This window comes from Zonotrichia albicollis, chromosome 7, assembly GCF_047830755.1.
Source record: "Zonotrichia albicollis isolate bZonAlb1 chromosome 7, bZonAlb1.hap1, whole genome shotgun sequence".
In the NCBI taxonomy this organism is placed as follows: domain Eukaryota; kingdom Metazoa; phylum Chordata; class Aves; order Passeriformes; family Passerellidae; genus Zonotrichia; species Zonotrichia albicollis.
The window spans coordinates 14,690,011-14,705,554 of NC_133825.1; the positions used below are offsets into that span (position 1 = coordinate 14,690,011).

The window sequence follows — 15,544 nt, forward strand, 5'->3', positions numbered from 1 at the left end:
GACCCACACACAAAGCACCCCAAAACAGCCTGGGAAATGGGGCGGAGAGGATCAGGATCAATATCCCTGTGTGAACCACGGAATCCTACAATGGTTTGGGTGGGAAGGGGCCTTAAATCCCATCCAGTGCCACCCCTGCCATGGCCAGGGACCCCTCCCACTGTCCCAGGCTGCTCCAATCCCATCCAGCCTGGCCTTGGACACTGCCAGGGATCCAGGGGCAGCTCCAGCTGCTCTGGGAACTCTGTGCCAGGGCCTGCCCACTCTCCCAATGTCCCATCCAGCCCTGCTCTCTGGCTGTGGGAAGCCATTCCCCGTGTCCTGGCACTTGAGGCCCTTGTCAATATTCCCTCTCCATGTTTCTGTCACCTCCTCCAGGCACTGCGAGGCCACAGTAAGGTCACCCTGGAGTTTCTCTCCAGGTGAACAATCCCAGCTCTCCCAGCCTTTCCTCATGGCACAGATACTCCCATCCCTCTGACCACCTCGGTGGCTTCCCCTGGACTCTCCAGCAGCTCTTTCCTGTGCTGGGGACAGAAAGGATTCCAGGAGTGACTGATCCCCTTTGTCCTTCCAGCTCTGGAAATTCACAGGGGTTTCCCCCACTCCCAAAGCACCCCACGTTCAGTGCCTCAGCCCCAGCCCTGGGGGAGGATGTGGAGCAATGCAGACACAGAGCCAGGCTGCAGGGAGGAACATCTTTACAAGGAATTGTACAGAGGTCAGCCCCCAGCAATCCACACCTGCCAGCCCTTCCCAGTACAACTCCCCATGCAGGGAATCAGTCTGGGAGCTCCTGCTTGTGCCAGGCAGGAGAGCTGCACTGCTTTTAGCTGCCCTTCTGCAGCAAGTGCAGCTTTAGGCTGGCTGCAATCCTGGCCTGGGATCCAGGGAATCAGGAATTGCCTGGCTTTTCTCAGGAGCAGCCTGAGAACCAAAAGAACCCCCCATGCCATTATTCATAGCATTAAACAAAGGTGATTTGGGGCCCAGCTCTGGAGCAGGGCACATCGTGCCACGGAGGTGCTGGCAATAAAAGTCCTTTCCTTGTTCCTGAGAGAGAGGAAGATGGAGGAGCCAGCAGCAAGCACATTCAGCAGGTGTGGATTTCTAACAAAACCCTCCTGGCACAGCCAGCCTGGGCTCTCCAGAGCCTGGTGCCACCCTGCTGTGCCCAGGGGCTGATCCAGCGAATGGGGGTGCTCCTTCCCAGCCCTGCTACTGCTGCTTGGGGGCTGTGAAGTCCCAGGCTGTCTCCTGGGCACACTTCCACATGGCCCTCATGAGCCGAGTGAAGCCCATGTCCTTGGGCTTCTCCAGGCCGCGCATCAGCCGCTGCTTCATGATGGCAACAAACTCCTTGTTGCTCAGCTCCCCATTCCCTGCAAAAAGGAGGAAAAACAGTCAGAGACCCACCAGCAACCTCCTTGGAATGATAACTTTAAAGGGCAGCAGCCATGAGTGTCCTTTCCTGCAGAAACAGATCACATCTGGCTCCCAGCTCCCAAATATCCTGCTGAGCAAGGGCACCCGAGCCACAGAGTTTAAATCCCAACCCCATGGATGCTTACAGGAGGCAGAAAAGCAAATGCAAACCAAATATCCCTGTCCTCCCAGGAAACACTGCTTTAAGTGGTTTAGGAAATTGGGGGTGCACAGATTTTCCTAATGGAAGGGAAGATTTGTTGATCTGATGAATGAGGTTATGCAGAATGCAGCCACTGGGCAGCAGAATTCCAGCAAACTATCAAGGGCTGAGCAAAATTGCCTCCAGTGCTGCAGGTTTTTACTGCCTGTAAACACTGATGGAGTGAAAACAACAAAATAATAATAATAATAAAAAGATGTCTGTGCCTGCTTTTCCACTTGGTTTCTTCCTTGGGGGACTCCTCTGGCAACCAGAGTCTTTCCCCCTAAAGATTTGCTACCAAAATATTTAGGAGATTCTCCTCTGAGAGAAGGCAAACAGGGAATATTTGGTTACACTTCAGCTCACTCTGAACTCCAGCCTGATCGTCTGGCATGAAGATTGTATCACAACAGTGGTGCTGAAGCACAGAGGAAAATAGAACAGGAGATGTGACCTTAGGGAGGTGCAAAGGATCTGGTGGGGCTGAAACCAAGAGGGACAACAAGGAATAAATTAATTAAATACATTTTTTGATGTGCATACTTATGCAGCAGTGCTGCCACTCAGAGCTGCCAGATGCTGGTGACTGCTGGAGAAGCAGGGTGCCAGCCAGCCAAGACTCTGATTTTGGCCTGGCAGTTTTGGGCAAACGCAGAATTTCCTTCTTTCCAAGTCGGAGTTGCTGTCACCTGGCAAAGGCTCCAGTAACTCCCATTAAATTGAGCCAGGAGTGCTTCAGTGTGACAACAACCACCCCGGGGCACTCACAGCCTCTGCAAAGCCAGTTCCCAGCAGGGCAGAGAGCTGCTATTAATTAATTAAAAATTAAGCTGACATTTGTCTAGGACTTTGGAGATAAAGCCCCAGCCTGGCTTGTTTCCAACACTGGAGCACAACAGCTCATTCTGTTCGACCAACTGGAGTTCTCTGGGTGGGGGAAAAGGAGCAAAGTGTGCACACCAAACCTTCCCAACTGTGCTCCAACATCCCCATCTCACAGGGTGGGTACCCTGGATACCCTTCCCAAAAGGGCAGGGGCAATGCAGGAAATGGATTTGTAGAGAATTGTCAAAGCGTGACAGAAGGTTTATACAGTGTGTGCAAACCTTGAGAGAAGAAATGGAGCTAGAAACAAGTTTCAAAGGATGGCTTTGTAAAAAAGACTGGATATTTTGGAGAAGTAGAGCTATGAAAGATGCACTGCAGTGGGCCCCATGAGGAGTAATTTGAGATGATTTAAGGCATGTCACATTCATATTTTCTGGAAAAATCCCTTTGCCCAGGATTTTGCTACTGGGAAGCTGAGAAGCCTCTGAGAATAAAGAAAACAATAATTATCTCATTGCTTCTCCTATATTTTGCTGCTTTGGAATGTGTTTGGACATTGCTTATGAAACAGGTGATTGTTTCATTGGTTTCATGTGAATTGTTTTGTATCATTGGCCAATCAGGGCCAAGCTGTATCAGACTCTGGAGAGAGTAATGAGTTTTCTTTATTATCTTTTTAGCATTGTGTAAGTATCTTTTCTGTATTCTTTAGTATTTTATGATACTATATTAAAGAATGCTATACTAAACTATACTAAAGTTTAATATAGCATTCTTTAATATAATATAGTATCGTAAAATAATAAATGATCCTTCTGAGAACATGGAGTCAGATTCATCATTCCTTCCTGCCATGAGGCACCCCACAAACACAATAAAGGCATTTACAGCATGGTGTGGCTAAAGCTGATAGGCCAAGAAACACTTATAACGTAATTAGGAAATAATCAGCTTCTGAATGTGATGGTGTGAATTACAACATCTGTATTGTCTCACCCTTCTCATGAGACTGAAAATGGAGTGTAAGTTTTTAAATCACCTCTCAGTTGCCCATCTCTGGGTCAGAAAAAGGCTCAATGCACCAGGGGATCTCCCCAGCTGCACGGACACAGAGCATGGCAGGAAGAAGCGTTTCCCCCAGGGCTCCTGCCCTGCCCGGCCCAGCTGTGCTCACTCACCGTCGCAGTCGAAGAGCGCGAACACCACGTCGCACACATGGTCTGACAGCTCCACCTTGGCCACGGTCCTGGCCACCTGCTGCATGGTCACTGCAACACACGGAGGGCACAGGGTCACCCAGGGGCCAGCCCCAGCAGCACACTCCTGTTCCTGGGGAAACCAGCCCTGGTGGCCTCAGAGAGGCTGCAATGAGGCAGCTCCTCCTGACAGCACTCCAAGGAATGCTATCCTGCCACAGACATATTCTATCAAAAATCTTTTTGCTAGGATCTTTTCTCCAAAGAAGCTGAGAAGCTTCAGCTTCTTCATGTTTTGCTGCCTTAGAATGTGATCTGGAGAACTGTTTACCCAGCATGTGAAACTGTTTCTACTTGATGACCAATCACAAGTCCAGCTGTGTTGAGACTCTAGTCAGTCACAAGACTTTATCATTGCTAACCTTCTGATGAAATCCTTTCTTCTTTCTTTAGTATAGTTTTAATATCTCATTTTATTTTAATATAATATATATAATAAAATAATAAATCAGCCTTCTGAAACATGGAGTCAAGATTCTCATCTCTCCCCTCCTCCTGGGATCCCTGCAAACACCACCATATTCTCCAGCATTCAATTCTATCAAGCAGGGAATTCCAAAAACTCATTTTCCCGTTGCAACCCAATAACTGCAGAACAAACCCACCCACCCTCCTTCAGGGAGCAGACCAGATTAACCTTGCAATAATATAAAGAGTTGTAAGGAATTATTTCCCTTTTCTCCCCAGACTGGCAGCAGAGAAGCAAGCAGGAGTTTTATTCCCCACCATTAGAAAATTCCATCCAATCCATGGAGCTATCAATCTGGCAGGGTGAGGCAGTTGATTTTGCTGCACAAATGGGAAAAGAAAAGCCCCCTCACAAGGCTGGTGTGAGTGTATTTAAAGTTAAATTGCTTCTCTACAAAGCCTGACCCAAGGAAATGCCATCCACAGCACCTGGGATCAATGTTTAGCTGTGGAGCAAGGGAAGAAGGGAAGTGGCACATCACAAAACCAGACTGAAACCACAAACAGCCTGTGCTTTCCTCCACAGCATCCTTATGGGCTTCTGCCCCCCAGTCCTGCAGGAATTTTGGAGAGTTAAGTGTGTCAGAAAGGAAGAAATAATAATCCAATATATACTGTAACTGGATTAATTACAAACTGCATAAAATATTTCTAATGAGATTTTTTCATTGATGTTTACATTATTGGTACCTTCCACCCTGTTTCTGCTCCCCTGAGTGAAATCTGGGGTTTTCTGAGAGGAATTCACAGCCACCTTCAGCTCCTTTTCCCCATAAAACCTCTCCTATTACTAAATAATGCAGGAGAAAATTGAAATGATGCATTGTAAATGTAAAATAGATATAATCTTAAGTAGGACACTGCTTTTCCCACATAATTATTCTTTCTGAGTGAAATTCCCTTTCTCCATAAGTGATGTAGCCCCAGTCAGCAGTTATTACTTTGTATTTCCTCAAACAACAACACCAAATTTCATTTAATTTGTGTTGGTAATTGTAAAATTTCTCTTGAGATCCTTCACCTTGATGCCATCCTCCTCTCCTGGTGCCCTAGGTACCCTATGGCTGTAGCCTTACATGTAAAAAAATAAGTTTAAATGATTTCTTCATCACAGAATCCCAGAATGGTTTGGGTTGGAAGGGGCCTTAGAGCACATCCAGTGCCACCCCTGCCATGGCAGGGACACCTCCCACTGTCCCAGGCTGCTCCAATCCCATCCAGCCTGGCCTTGGGCACTGCCAGGGATGCAGGGGCAGCCCCAGCTGCTCTGGGCACCCTGTGCCAGGGCCTGCCCACCCTGCCAGGGAACAATTTCTCCCTAACACCAAATCAAAATCTGCCTTTCAATTTAAAACCATTGCCCCTTGTCCTAATTCCTTTAATTATAAGTTATGCTTTTCTGCTGAGATTTTCCCCACTCCTTCCATCTCTGCAGGGAGTCTCTTGATCCCTCCCCTCCTGTTTGTTTTTCACAGCCACAGTTTTCCCAGCTGGAATTTGCACTCATGGCCAGCAGTTCTTGCTTCCTCTCTTATTGATCCAAATGCACAAGTGTCAGCTCCATCCCATCGTTCCTGTTTGATGCCTGAATGACTCCACAGGGACTGCAGGACTGTGCTGTGCTGGTTCTTAAGGAATCAAAAGGAGGAGGGAAAGCATCTCTGCTTTCACATCCTCACACATGCTCCAGACCACAAGGTAGCTCAGGAAGGCAAGTAAAATTGAAGCAAACCTGCTGGAATAATTTCTTTACCATGAAATGGAATAGGTGCTGTCTGGGGAACATCTCTTAAAGCCCGTCCAGGTTTGGAGTTCTGGGATAGAAATTCTCCTGGATTTCACATCATCAAAAATGAGTTCCACATTTCTGTCCTGAAAAGCTTCTAAAATTTCATGCATTGGTATCTCCCACCGGCTCCTTTAATGAGCCATCTGAGTGATTTTATGCAAGTTTAGAGTCTGACACAGTTATCCTTTTTTTCCACTCTGATTCCCAGAAGTGCACTGTGAGCAATGCCTCACTGAGTGCTGCTCCAGGCCAGGGCCTCAGCAGATGGCAAACTTCACTCTTCCCTCCAGCTTGGGATTAATCACACATGTGGCCAAAAGAATGGACAGCTGGGCTGCTGCTTTGTTTTCCAAATGGCCCTGGGGGGATGGGAGCAGGGCTCCTGCCCTGGGCCACCCCAGGATGGAAAGGCAGGACACACATGTGGTTTGGGCTCCCAGAAATCAGCCTCACGTGGATGCACATGTTTCATTTCAGGGCTCCCAGTTGGAAATGTTGGATGCTATCACTGGCAGCATAGCTCCCAAAATCTAGTTAACTTTTTACAAATCATTTGCATGAGTATGTGCTGGAACACCTATCCAGAAAGAGATGGATAAGCCTTGTGCAATCCTGTGTGCAGAGCACATTCTCCTTGCTCTTCTCAAGCTGCAGCCCTGCAGCAGAGCAGAAGCTGTTTTGACATCAAAGGCAGCATGACAGAAAGTCACAGAGATCAGGGAGAATAAAAAAGAAAAAGGCAGAGCTCCCAGACCAGAGCAGAGCCGTTGGTGCAATATTCACAGCCAGACACGTGGAAAGAAAGGAGATTCCTTGGAGACACCCCAAACCTGAGCGCAGGGGATCCTGTTGGACACCAGGGTCCCAGAGCCCCCTCCCAGCCCTGCCATTACTGCACAGGAACACCCCAGGCTGTGCTTCCAGGGGGGCTGGTTTCTCCCACCCCTCTCCAAGGCAAAGCAAGCAGCAATTCCATGGCTGCATTCCAGCTCACCTCAACCTGGTTACTGAGAATTTCAGACTTCCTGACTCCCTGTCCACTCTGCAGCCGTTTAAAGCAGCATTATTCTAACAAAATGATTTTCCATGAACCTCTCAGGGGCTCCAGCCCTGCTCCAAGCCATGGATCAGTGGGCTCAGCTGTCCCCCTGTGCTTTGGGCCATCCATGCCTTGCCCCAAACCCCACAGGAGTTACCCACAGCTCCCTGCTGGCAGCAGGGCTGCTTGGAAAGCCTGGCTGCACACAGTGCCAGGAAAAGTGCAACTCACACCCTCCTAAAAGGGGAATAAGCACCAAATTCAGTTCCTGTCCTGCTTCCAGCTGTGAGCCCAGGCTGGGGAAGTCTCCTAAGGAAGGCTTGTGATTTAGGAGAATGACAGCTATTATGTTGCTGGGAAAATGAAAGATGGGCTAACAAATAATCTGGGTGTTTTTAAATGGGTCATTAAAATACAGGTTTATGATCCTTTTTAGAAGAAGAAGAGACTTTAATTCAGCACAGAAAACAGGCTGTCAGGCTCTGGCTGTTTGGTAGCAGCCATTTTTTCCCCTCTGAAATTTTAAACAGCCCTTTTAAAATCATAATAATGTTTGCTGCATTGTTAACAGCAAATTATTACACATACCAACCTCTTCCTAGTCCCCATGCCAGTGTAATTTTTACTTTGTTAGTTTGTAACCAGCAACGTTGTGAAAGCTTCACTTTTGGGAGGGCTCACCCCATTTATGGTTTATTTAAATCTGATCCCTGCCCAAGGAAGGTTCCCTTAGCCCAGCCCAGCATTCCCAGCTCAGTGGCTGCACAAGCTCATTAATGACACATAATTAAAAAGCAATCACGCTGATTTACCAACTGCACACAGACCTAAATTCTGTGAAAATGTATACTCCATGACAGGACAAATGCTAATTTCCTGTAGGCACTGAGTAAATTTGATTTGCTGGGCTATCACCTCCCCTGGGATGCTGCAGAAAGGGCTCAGAGCAGCAGCAGCACACCCAGACTTGGTATTTTACTTTTAAATGAAGGAAATCCTATCAGGTTCTTTTAAGTCCTAAGGTAATGATGTTCTAAACCAAAGATACAGATGATTTCTCCCAAAAAATTCAAGATGAGAAGGGCTGCTGACACACACAAGAAGAGATGTGACACATTTGTTTCCCTCTATAATTCCACTGCCCCCTAAGCTATTAATGCCTTAATATTCCCCCAACAGCAGCAGTTGGAATAGCTGGCTTCCACATTGTTTAATTCTGCAGCTGCCTACATGAATCAGTTTTAACTTTGTAGCAGACAAGAGTTTCCACTTAGGCTAAAACTCTTTTAATGAGTTTGCCATCTTTATTTTATATCCTCAGTCTGTTTAAAAAAAAATAAAATCCCTCTTAAAAAACTCAAAGACCAAAGCACTTGTGACAGATCCTGGCACAGGGTGGGACTTGGTTTGAAATATGTTTTGGAGATTTTTTGCCTTGTTTTAAAATCAGTGTGTCAGATCTAAGAACAAACCTGAGACAGAGCAGCTGAGAAAAGGAAACATGATGAGAAGGAGAAGGATATGGATTGGGCTGATCAATAAACCACATTATTAGCAGGGTCCCCAGGAAACACCAGCTCTGAGGTTTGTTCAGCCCACTCCTCTGGACTGTGGGTTATCTGAAATTCAGTCTCTGGACAGACTTGAATGCCCAGTCTGGGACCTCAGTGGTGTTCCAGTCTCCCCCTCTTTCCCTCCAGCACTCCCAGGAGCTCCAAAGGTGTTTGCCACTGCTTGGCTTCCCAATCAGAAATGCAGCACCCAGCCCTTATTTCTAGGCAAAGTCTAGGATTTGTGAGCAAAGCTGGAACAAACCAAGGGTTCAGCAGTTCCTACCACCAGCGCACTGCTGCTGTGCCTCTGCCATGTGATCAGAGACCTCCACAGAAGACAACTCTGCAAGAATTCTTTCACACTCATTTTTGAATCCTTTGTATAAGGAGGACAAAAGGCCACTTCAGAAGCTGGGGATGAAGAGGAAACAGTGGTGTCTGGGATTTGGGACCACAGCCTGTGGCACACTCATTAGGTCACCTTGCCTCTGCACACAGCAGAAAAGTCCCTCTGAAGGTACCACCATGAAATCATTGCTTCCTCATCCATTCAGGCTACACATGCCAGCCTTGCTTCTCCCTCCATCTAAAACTGTGGGAGTGTAAAACCTGAAATCCCTCTTTATCCATGGATGTAGTGAGCCAAGCACCCCATTACAGGGAGGAACTGCAATTTGGGTACATTTTAACCTGTCAGCCTGGCCTTGTCTGACACCTTCCCAGCTCCAAAGCCACAGCATGAGTTGTGCTCCCTCAGGCTTTCAGCACCTGAACACCCCACAGGTTCCAGTACCTTTATCAAGAGAAGCTCCAGCCATGTGGTAGAAGCTCAAAGCCGTGTCCACATCATTGATGTTCTTCAGAAAGGTGAAGAAGTTCTCCACCTCCTCAAAAGTCAGCCCCTATGACAGAGAAAAGACACTCATGTGGTGATGGGACAGAGATCATGGGCACTCCTGGAAATGACACAGTGACTCACTGGCCCAAAGCTGCAGCCAGAAGTGCAGAATTCATCTGCACACTGCAAAAACTCAGCCTTGGCAGTTTGGGCTGTGATCTGTACTTCTGTTCCCCTCTTGGCCCCACCAGTCCCACAAAGGGAAGGGACTGAAAACCATTCCCAGGTGAGCAGACCTCAGATGCAGGAGACCACTGCAAACAGGGGAATTGATAAACTGATTTGAAGCCTGCACACTTGCAATGGCAATATCAAACAGTCCATGTTTGATATTTTGATTTGATATTCTGATATATTGATATTCTCAGTAACCTTTCATGGTTATTGAGAATTTCAGACTTTCTGTGCTGGCAGACACTGACCCCCAAGAAAACACTACATTTAACCTGAAGCCATAGAAAAGGCTTCCAAAATTAAATGATAAAACTAAGATTATAGGTGTGTAGTTTGAATAAAAGTATGTAATATCACATGGTAAAAACTTAAAGAGTTTAAGATTTTAAAATACAGTAATATATATAAATATATATAAAGCAACATAAAAATTTTAGAGCAGAAGCTAGTAATTCTTCACCTTCTTCTTCATGAGTTTAAGAAATGTTGTGTAGTTAGATAAAAAAGACTGCATTGCAAGTCACAAGTAGTTAGTTATTGAGTTAAAAGTAAAAATAATTTAAGTGTAATTTCTGAATTAAACAGTTTATCTTTGAAAGACCTTGTAGAGAGAGATACATCTCCACTTTGTAATTTGTTAGTGAAGTGCTGTAGAACTCAGGGTTTGTGAGACTGTAACATAAATAAGAACTAATAAACATCTGAATCCAAACAAGAAACACCATCTCACACATTTAATTCCAACCCTAACAACAAAAAAAGATAAAAACTCAACAAGCCCATGGACTGTAAAGTCTCTCCCAAGAGACGCAGGGGTCCCTGGGGGAATCCAGGTCTTACCCAGCAGAAGGTGACACTGAAGCACAGAAGTGTCCCAGTTTGCTTTGCTGCTGGAGGCAGGATCCCTGCCTGCTCCACCTACCTGGGCTGGGTGCTCAGTGAGAGCCACACTCTGGGACAGCCATGGAAAAACATCCTGAGATCCCCAGGAAGGAATTGCTGAGATCCCCAGGAAAGCACAGCTCTGAACCCCACCTGGTTACACTGATTTTATCTCCCTGTGCAGCTGCAGCACCATCACAGCACTGCTGGAGATGCCTTGGAAGGCTGAGCTAGAACAGAGGTCAGACAGAGCTAAAGAATAAAGCAGGGATTTATTAACAGGATCTCCTCCATGGATCCACCTTGGGCAGCACAAGAGCCCAGCCAGGGCTGCACCCAAGGTGAACCAAAATGGGCATAAAATGGACACCCACTCACGGGGTCTGTCACTTTTATAAGTTCTGCTCCATTTGCATATTGGAGTTCATTGTGCAATTCCAGCTCCAGCCCAGGCAGTCCCATCCTTGTTTTTCTCTCTCCAGCCCACGTTGTTTGTGCTCCTGGGCTGAGATTTGGATCATTTGTCCCTGGTCCCCAGCTGGAGCAGGAATTGTTTTGTCTCCCTGCTCCGTGCACAGAGCTCACCATCCCCTCATGTGAAGCTCAGACCCCCACACTAAAGCAGCACAGAACCTGAAATACAAAAGCTAAACCTGAGGCATCACTGGGACAGGAGCTGGAGCCTCCAACTCCAGCAGAGCCACGGCAGGGAGCCAAGGAGGAGGTGAATCATCACCACAGTAATAACCACTCAGACTCCCTCTCTGGGACACATAAATCAGCTTGTCAAGAGTTCAGCTTCAGGCTCCTCCTATCCTGCCTGGCATGACAGATTAATAGAGCAAGATATTAAAAATCCAAACTGCAGAACACAGCTCAGCTCCAGGACCTGGATGTGTTCAGCAGGTACTGTCAAATATAAATTTACACAATCTGCTGTAACTCTGTTCAAACAACTTCTAATCAGGGAAGAAGCCACCAATCTTTTGAAAGAAAAAGAACATTTTTAAGGTCTTTCCATACAGATATTTGCAGCTTTTTCCTATCTTTGCTGTAAGGGAGTATGTGGCCCTGCAGTGATGATCTGGGTGTGCACTGACACATGCAAGCAGCTTTGTCAGCCCTGGACTCATGGATCTGGGCCAAACAGGATGAGATGGCAAAATGGGAGAGCACATGTGGACAACAGAGCTGACTGAAGAGAGAAATCCCTGGTGACTCTGCAGGGAGCTTTCCTTGAATGTCTGCCTGCTCCTCTTCCTGAGGGGAACACGAGGATGCACAGCAGAATTAAATTAAATACTGTCCTAGGGAAAAAATAATCCAATAAATCAGGTGCTTCTGCAGGAAGCAATGCAAAGATCCCTCTGTTTTGTACAATGGTTCTACAAGAGAAAACATCTTTGCAATTACCATGGTGCCTCCCTGCCAGAGCAGGGAGAGTGGAAAGCCTGGAGGAACCATGAGGAGTGTGGCCCTTCCAGGCCAACAGAAGTGATCTGTGCTGTGATCTGCCTGCTCTGTCTGGGACCTCTGGGGGTTGCAGTGTTCTAAGCAAAGAGCCATAAACCTTGTATTTCCTGGGATTCCCAAAATGGCATTTGCCAAGGCCAAGCAGCACTGCTGTCTGTGCATAATGGAGCCCTGTCTGGAATCCTGCAATGCTTTGAGTGGGAAGGGACCTCAAAGCTCATCTCATTCCATGGTGTCCCATGGGCAGGGACATCTTCCACTATCCCAGGCTGCCCCCAGCCCCACCCAACCTGGCCCTTGTGGTGCTTTCACCAGCTGAAAAAACCAAAAGCAGTGACACAAGTGTATCCTTCAAATTGTGGCTTTCACATGGAGAAAACCACTGAATGTCTCTAGCAAGAATACCACCAGTGTTATGAAATATCTTTTTTTTTTGAGGAACCCTATAGGTGGGGCTGGCATCAACATTAACTCTGTTCCAGCTACCAAAATAAAAAAAAAAAATCAGAGACTGGGCCAGCCTCAGGCAAGCCAACAGATGAAACACATCTTTCAAGGCATTTGTAGCTCCAGCTGCTAATTCATAATCAGCTGAATCCCTTCATCACCCAAGTAATCCTCACAAAACATAAACAGGGAGATTCCAGAAGCACTTACCTGCTTGTAACACAACAGCTCACATGAGGGTTTTTCACCTGGGAACCCAGGTCCAGCCAGGAATTCCAGCTCACTGCCAGCCCTGCCAAAACCCCAGCCAGCCCCTGAAGGCCATGTGGGAGATGACAGGAATCCCTGGTTTCTGAAGAGACAGCTTGGTTTCCCAGCACTTAGGGGGGTATAAACCAAATAATACATTGCTTGTGAATATTGCTGATGACTCAGGTCCTTCTTTCCAGGAGAAAAGCAGCTGTGTGAGTACAGCTTGGGGAGGACACTTATAAGCAATGTTAGACAAAACAGAGTGTGGCAGCTCTGCTGAATAGGCAAAGTTCACCTACCCAGGGTAAAATGGGATTTTTCCTCAAGGAAAAAAAAATAATGAAAGCAGATTAGCAGTTAATAGAAGAAAACTTGTCACTCTCAAAAGCAGGAATGAAGAATAACAGCCTTGGAAAACAGCTAAAGATTAGATTAAACCCAGAGTTTTATTGTTTTGGAGGCTGCCAGGGCTGCCTTGTGCACTCAAGGTAATTGCACCAGACAAAGAAGACAAGGTTTGGCAGATTCCATAAGAAAGCTCTCTCAAAAGAACTGTACTTCCAAGGGAAAGCCTTGCTAAGTGAGTTTGGGACATTTTCTGGGCATTTCAACCTCACCAGTGTAAGTAATCATGAATTTTTCACCACTTCTGTTCCTTAAAAGTATTTTTTTTGTCCTATTGCTCATTTTGTCTCCTTGAAAGTCCTTGGAAAAAAGGAAGATAAAGATTTGCTCTGAATCTGGCTGGCTGTAAATAGAAAGGCAATCTGGCTGATTTGGGGATGAGGAATAAGGTAAAAACAAGAAGTTCTTCCTCTGGCACAGATGTCAGAGTCTTGGCTTACACATGAAAGGAAGAAAACATCTGCTGTAGGAAACCTTCCAAAATAAATTCATTTACCTCTTTTCTCACACAGCCAGCTACTGTTCAGTAATATCTACACACACACACACAAACGTATATAAACCCAAAAAACACAGCAAAAAATCAACAATTTGCAAACTTCAAAAGCAGAACTGATATTTTTCTATTAGACACACATTGCATTTAAGCACTTTTTTCTGGAGAAATCAAATTACTCTTGTTAATGTAGGAATCCCATTCAGGAACAAAAAGAGCTGCAGACCCTGGTCAGAACTTGTGTTTTATAACACACTTGGCACTTAAACCAGTTAAGAAATAAACTCTGGTTCTGAAGTCAGAAGAAAGCAGCTCTGAAACAGCCAGCCAAAGACTTTCCATCCATTCTCACTTTGATGAATTGCTTGTTTATATCCCAGTTAATAAAAGAACATTCTGGCTTAATAAAAGAACATCCATTACAGGGGCAGATGTAAAATTCTAATGCTCAATAATTTCTCAGCCCATACTTGCTTTACCTGATAAAGCACATCTTGTGGCATGGATATCTTATTCCAAGGACTCTCCCTGAATTAATGAGTGTAGGGTCTGCAAACTTACTCCTCTCTAAATTGTGAGTAATTTTTCCCAGAAGTTAATAACTAAATAATAAACAGCCTGCTCACAGCAGCTAACGAATCCAAGGTCGAGCCAGGAACTGGGAGCACGGCTTCAGTGTTTGTCCTGGCTCCAGACCCAGGGTGCCATTCAGCAAATTGAATTTTTAAAATTACAGCATCTATTTTCATAAGGAACAAACCTACAGGCTGCACTGGACACCAACCACTGCACTCCCAGCTCTTCCCTCTCTCCCACAGCTCAACACGGAGCGGACGTTTTCCCAAAGAGCACGGGGATTGCTTAACTCATTTCTCAGTGAGAAATTTTCCCAAATTTTCCATGAATGCCACTGACCTCTCCATCCTGGAAGTGCTTCTTGAGCTGCTTGAGCATGACAGTGAGCTTCTTGGACTGCACCCCGCTGTAGGCCAGCAGCATGCTCCCGAACTGCCGCTCCGTGATCCGCCCCTCCACCGGGTCGTGCCGCTCAAACTGCCAGGGAAGGGACAGGGAGGTGAAAACCAGGAGCAGCACAAGACTCCACCTCAGCTGGGAGGCACAGAAAAGGCACCATAAAGGATTAACATTGCAGGAAGCTCTGGTGAGGGAGAAGTGCTGATGGGTTCCAGCACCTGCTCTCCCCAGGACTGTCTCTCTACATTCACCCTCTGCGCAATTCCTTGGACAGCTCTTGGGAGAAGCCTCTGCTGGAGTCCTGGACGCTGAGAATTTTAAACTTTCTGTACTAACAGAGTCTAACCCCCAAGAGAACACTGCATTTCACAGAATTCACAGAGTCACAAGGTTGCAAGAGAACTTCAAGATCATCGAGTCCAACCCAGCCCCAACACCTCAGCTAAACCCTGGCACCCAGTGCCACACCCAGGGATGGTGACTCCAACACCTCCCTGGGCAGGGCATTTCAGTACTTTATCACCCTTTATGCAAAAAAACCTTTTCCTAATATCCAACCCATATTTCCCTTGGCACAGCTTGAGTCTGTGTCCTCTGGTTCTGTCAGTGCTGCCTGCAGAAAGCTCAACCCCACCTGAGCACAGGCACCTTTCAGGTGAGTTTTCATTGGACCTGAGGCTGTAGAGAAAGCTTCCCAAGTTGATTGACAGCACTAAGATTATGAGTGTGTAGTTTAATTAGAAGTGTGTAATATCAGAGAGTAGAAAACCAAGTTTAGAATTTTAACATATAACAATATACGAGACAAAATAAAAATTTTAAGACAGTAGCTAAATGTTTTTTTTCCTTTCTTCTTCATAACCTTAAGTATTTTAAAATATTAAAAGTATTAATTAAAGTATTATAAAATTTTGTTAAATTTATAATTAAAAAAAATTCTGCATTGTGGACTTCAAGTAATTAGTCATTAAATCAAAAG

The 15,544-nt window shown here is 46.0% G+C and overlaps 1 protein-coding gene across 3 annotated transcripts in view; it reads right to left on the reverse strand.

The window, feature by feature from the left end:
• Window positions 1-684: 684 nt before the first annotated feature.
• Window positions 685-15,544, reverse strand: part of MICU1 (mitochondrial calcium uptake 1) — a 92,929-nt gene continuing 78,069 nt past the window's right edge. For all 3 annotated transcript variants that reach the window (XM_074544364.1, XM_074544362.1, XM_074544363.1), the window contains 4 exons: window positions 14,506-14,643; window positions 9,357-9,465; window positions 3,637-3,726; window positions 685-1,382 (listed from right to left, as the gene is read on the reverse strand). In XM_074544364.1, the coding sequence (XP_074400465.1) occupies window positions 1,219-1,382; window positions 3,637-3,726; window positions 9,357-9,465; window positions 14,506-14,643 (501 nt within the window). In that variant the 3' untranslated portion in view covers window positions 685-1,218. The remainder of the gene's footprint in view (window positions 1,383-3,636; window positions 3,727-9,356; window positions 9,466-14,505; window positions 14,644-15,544) is intronic.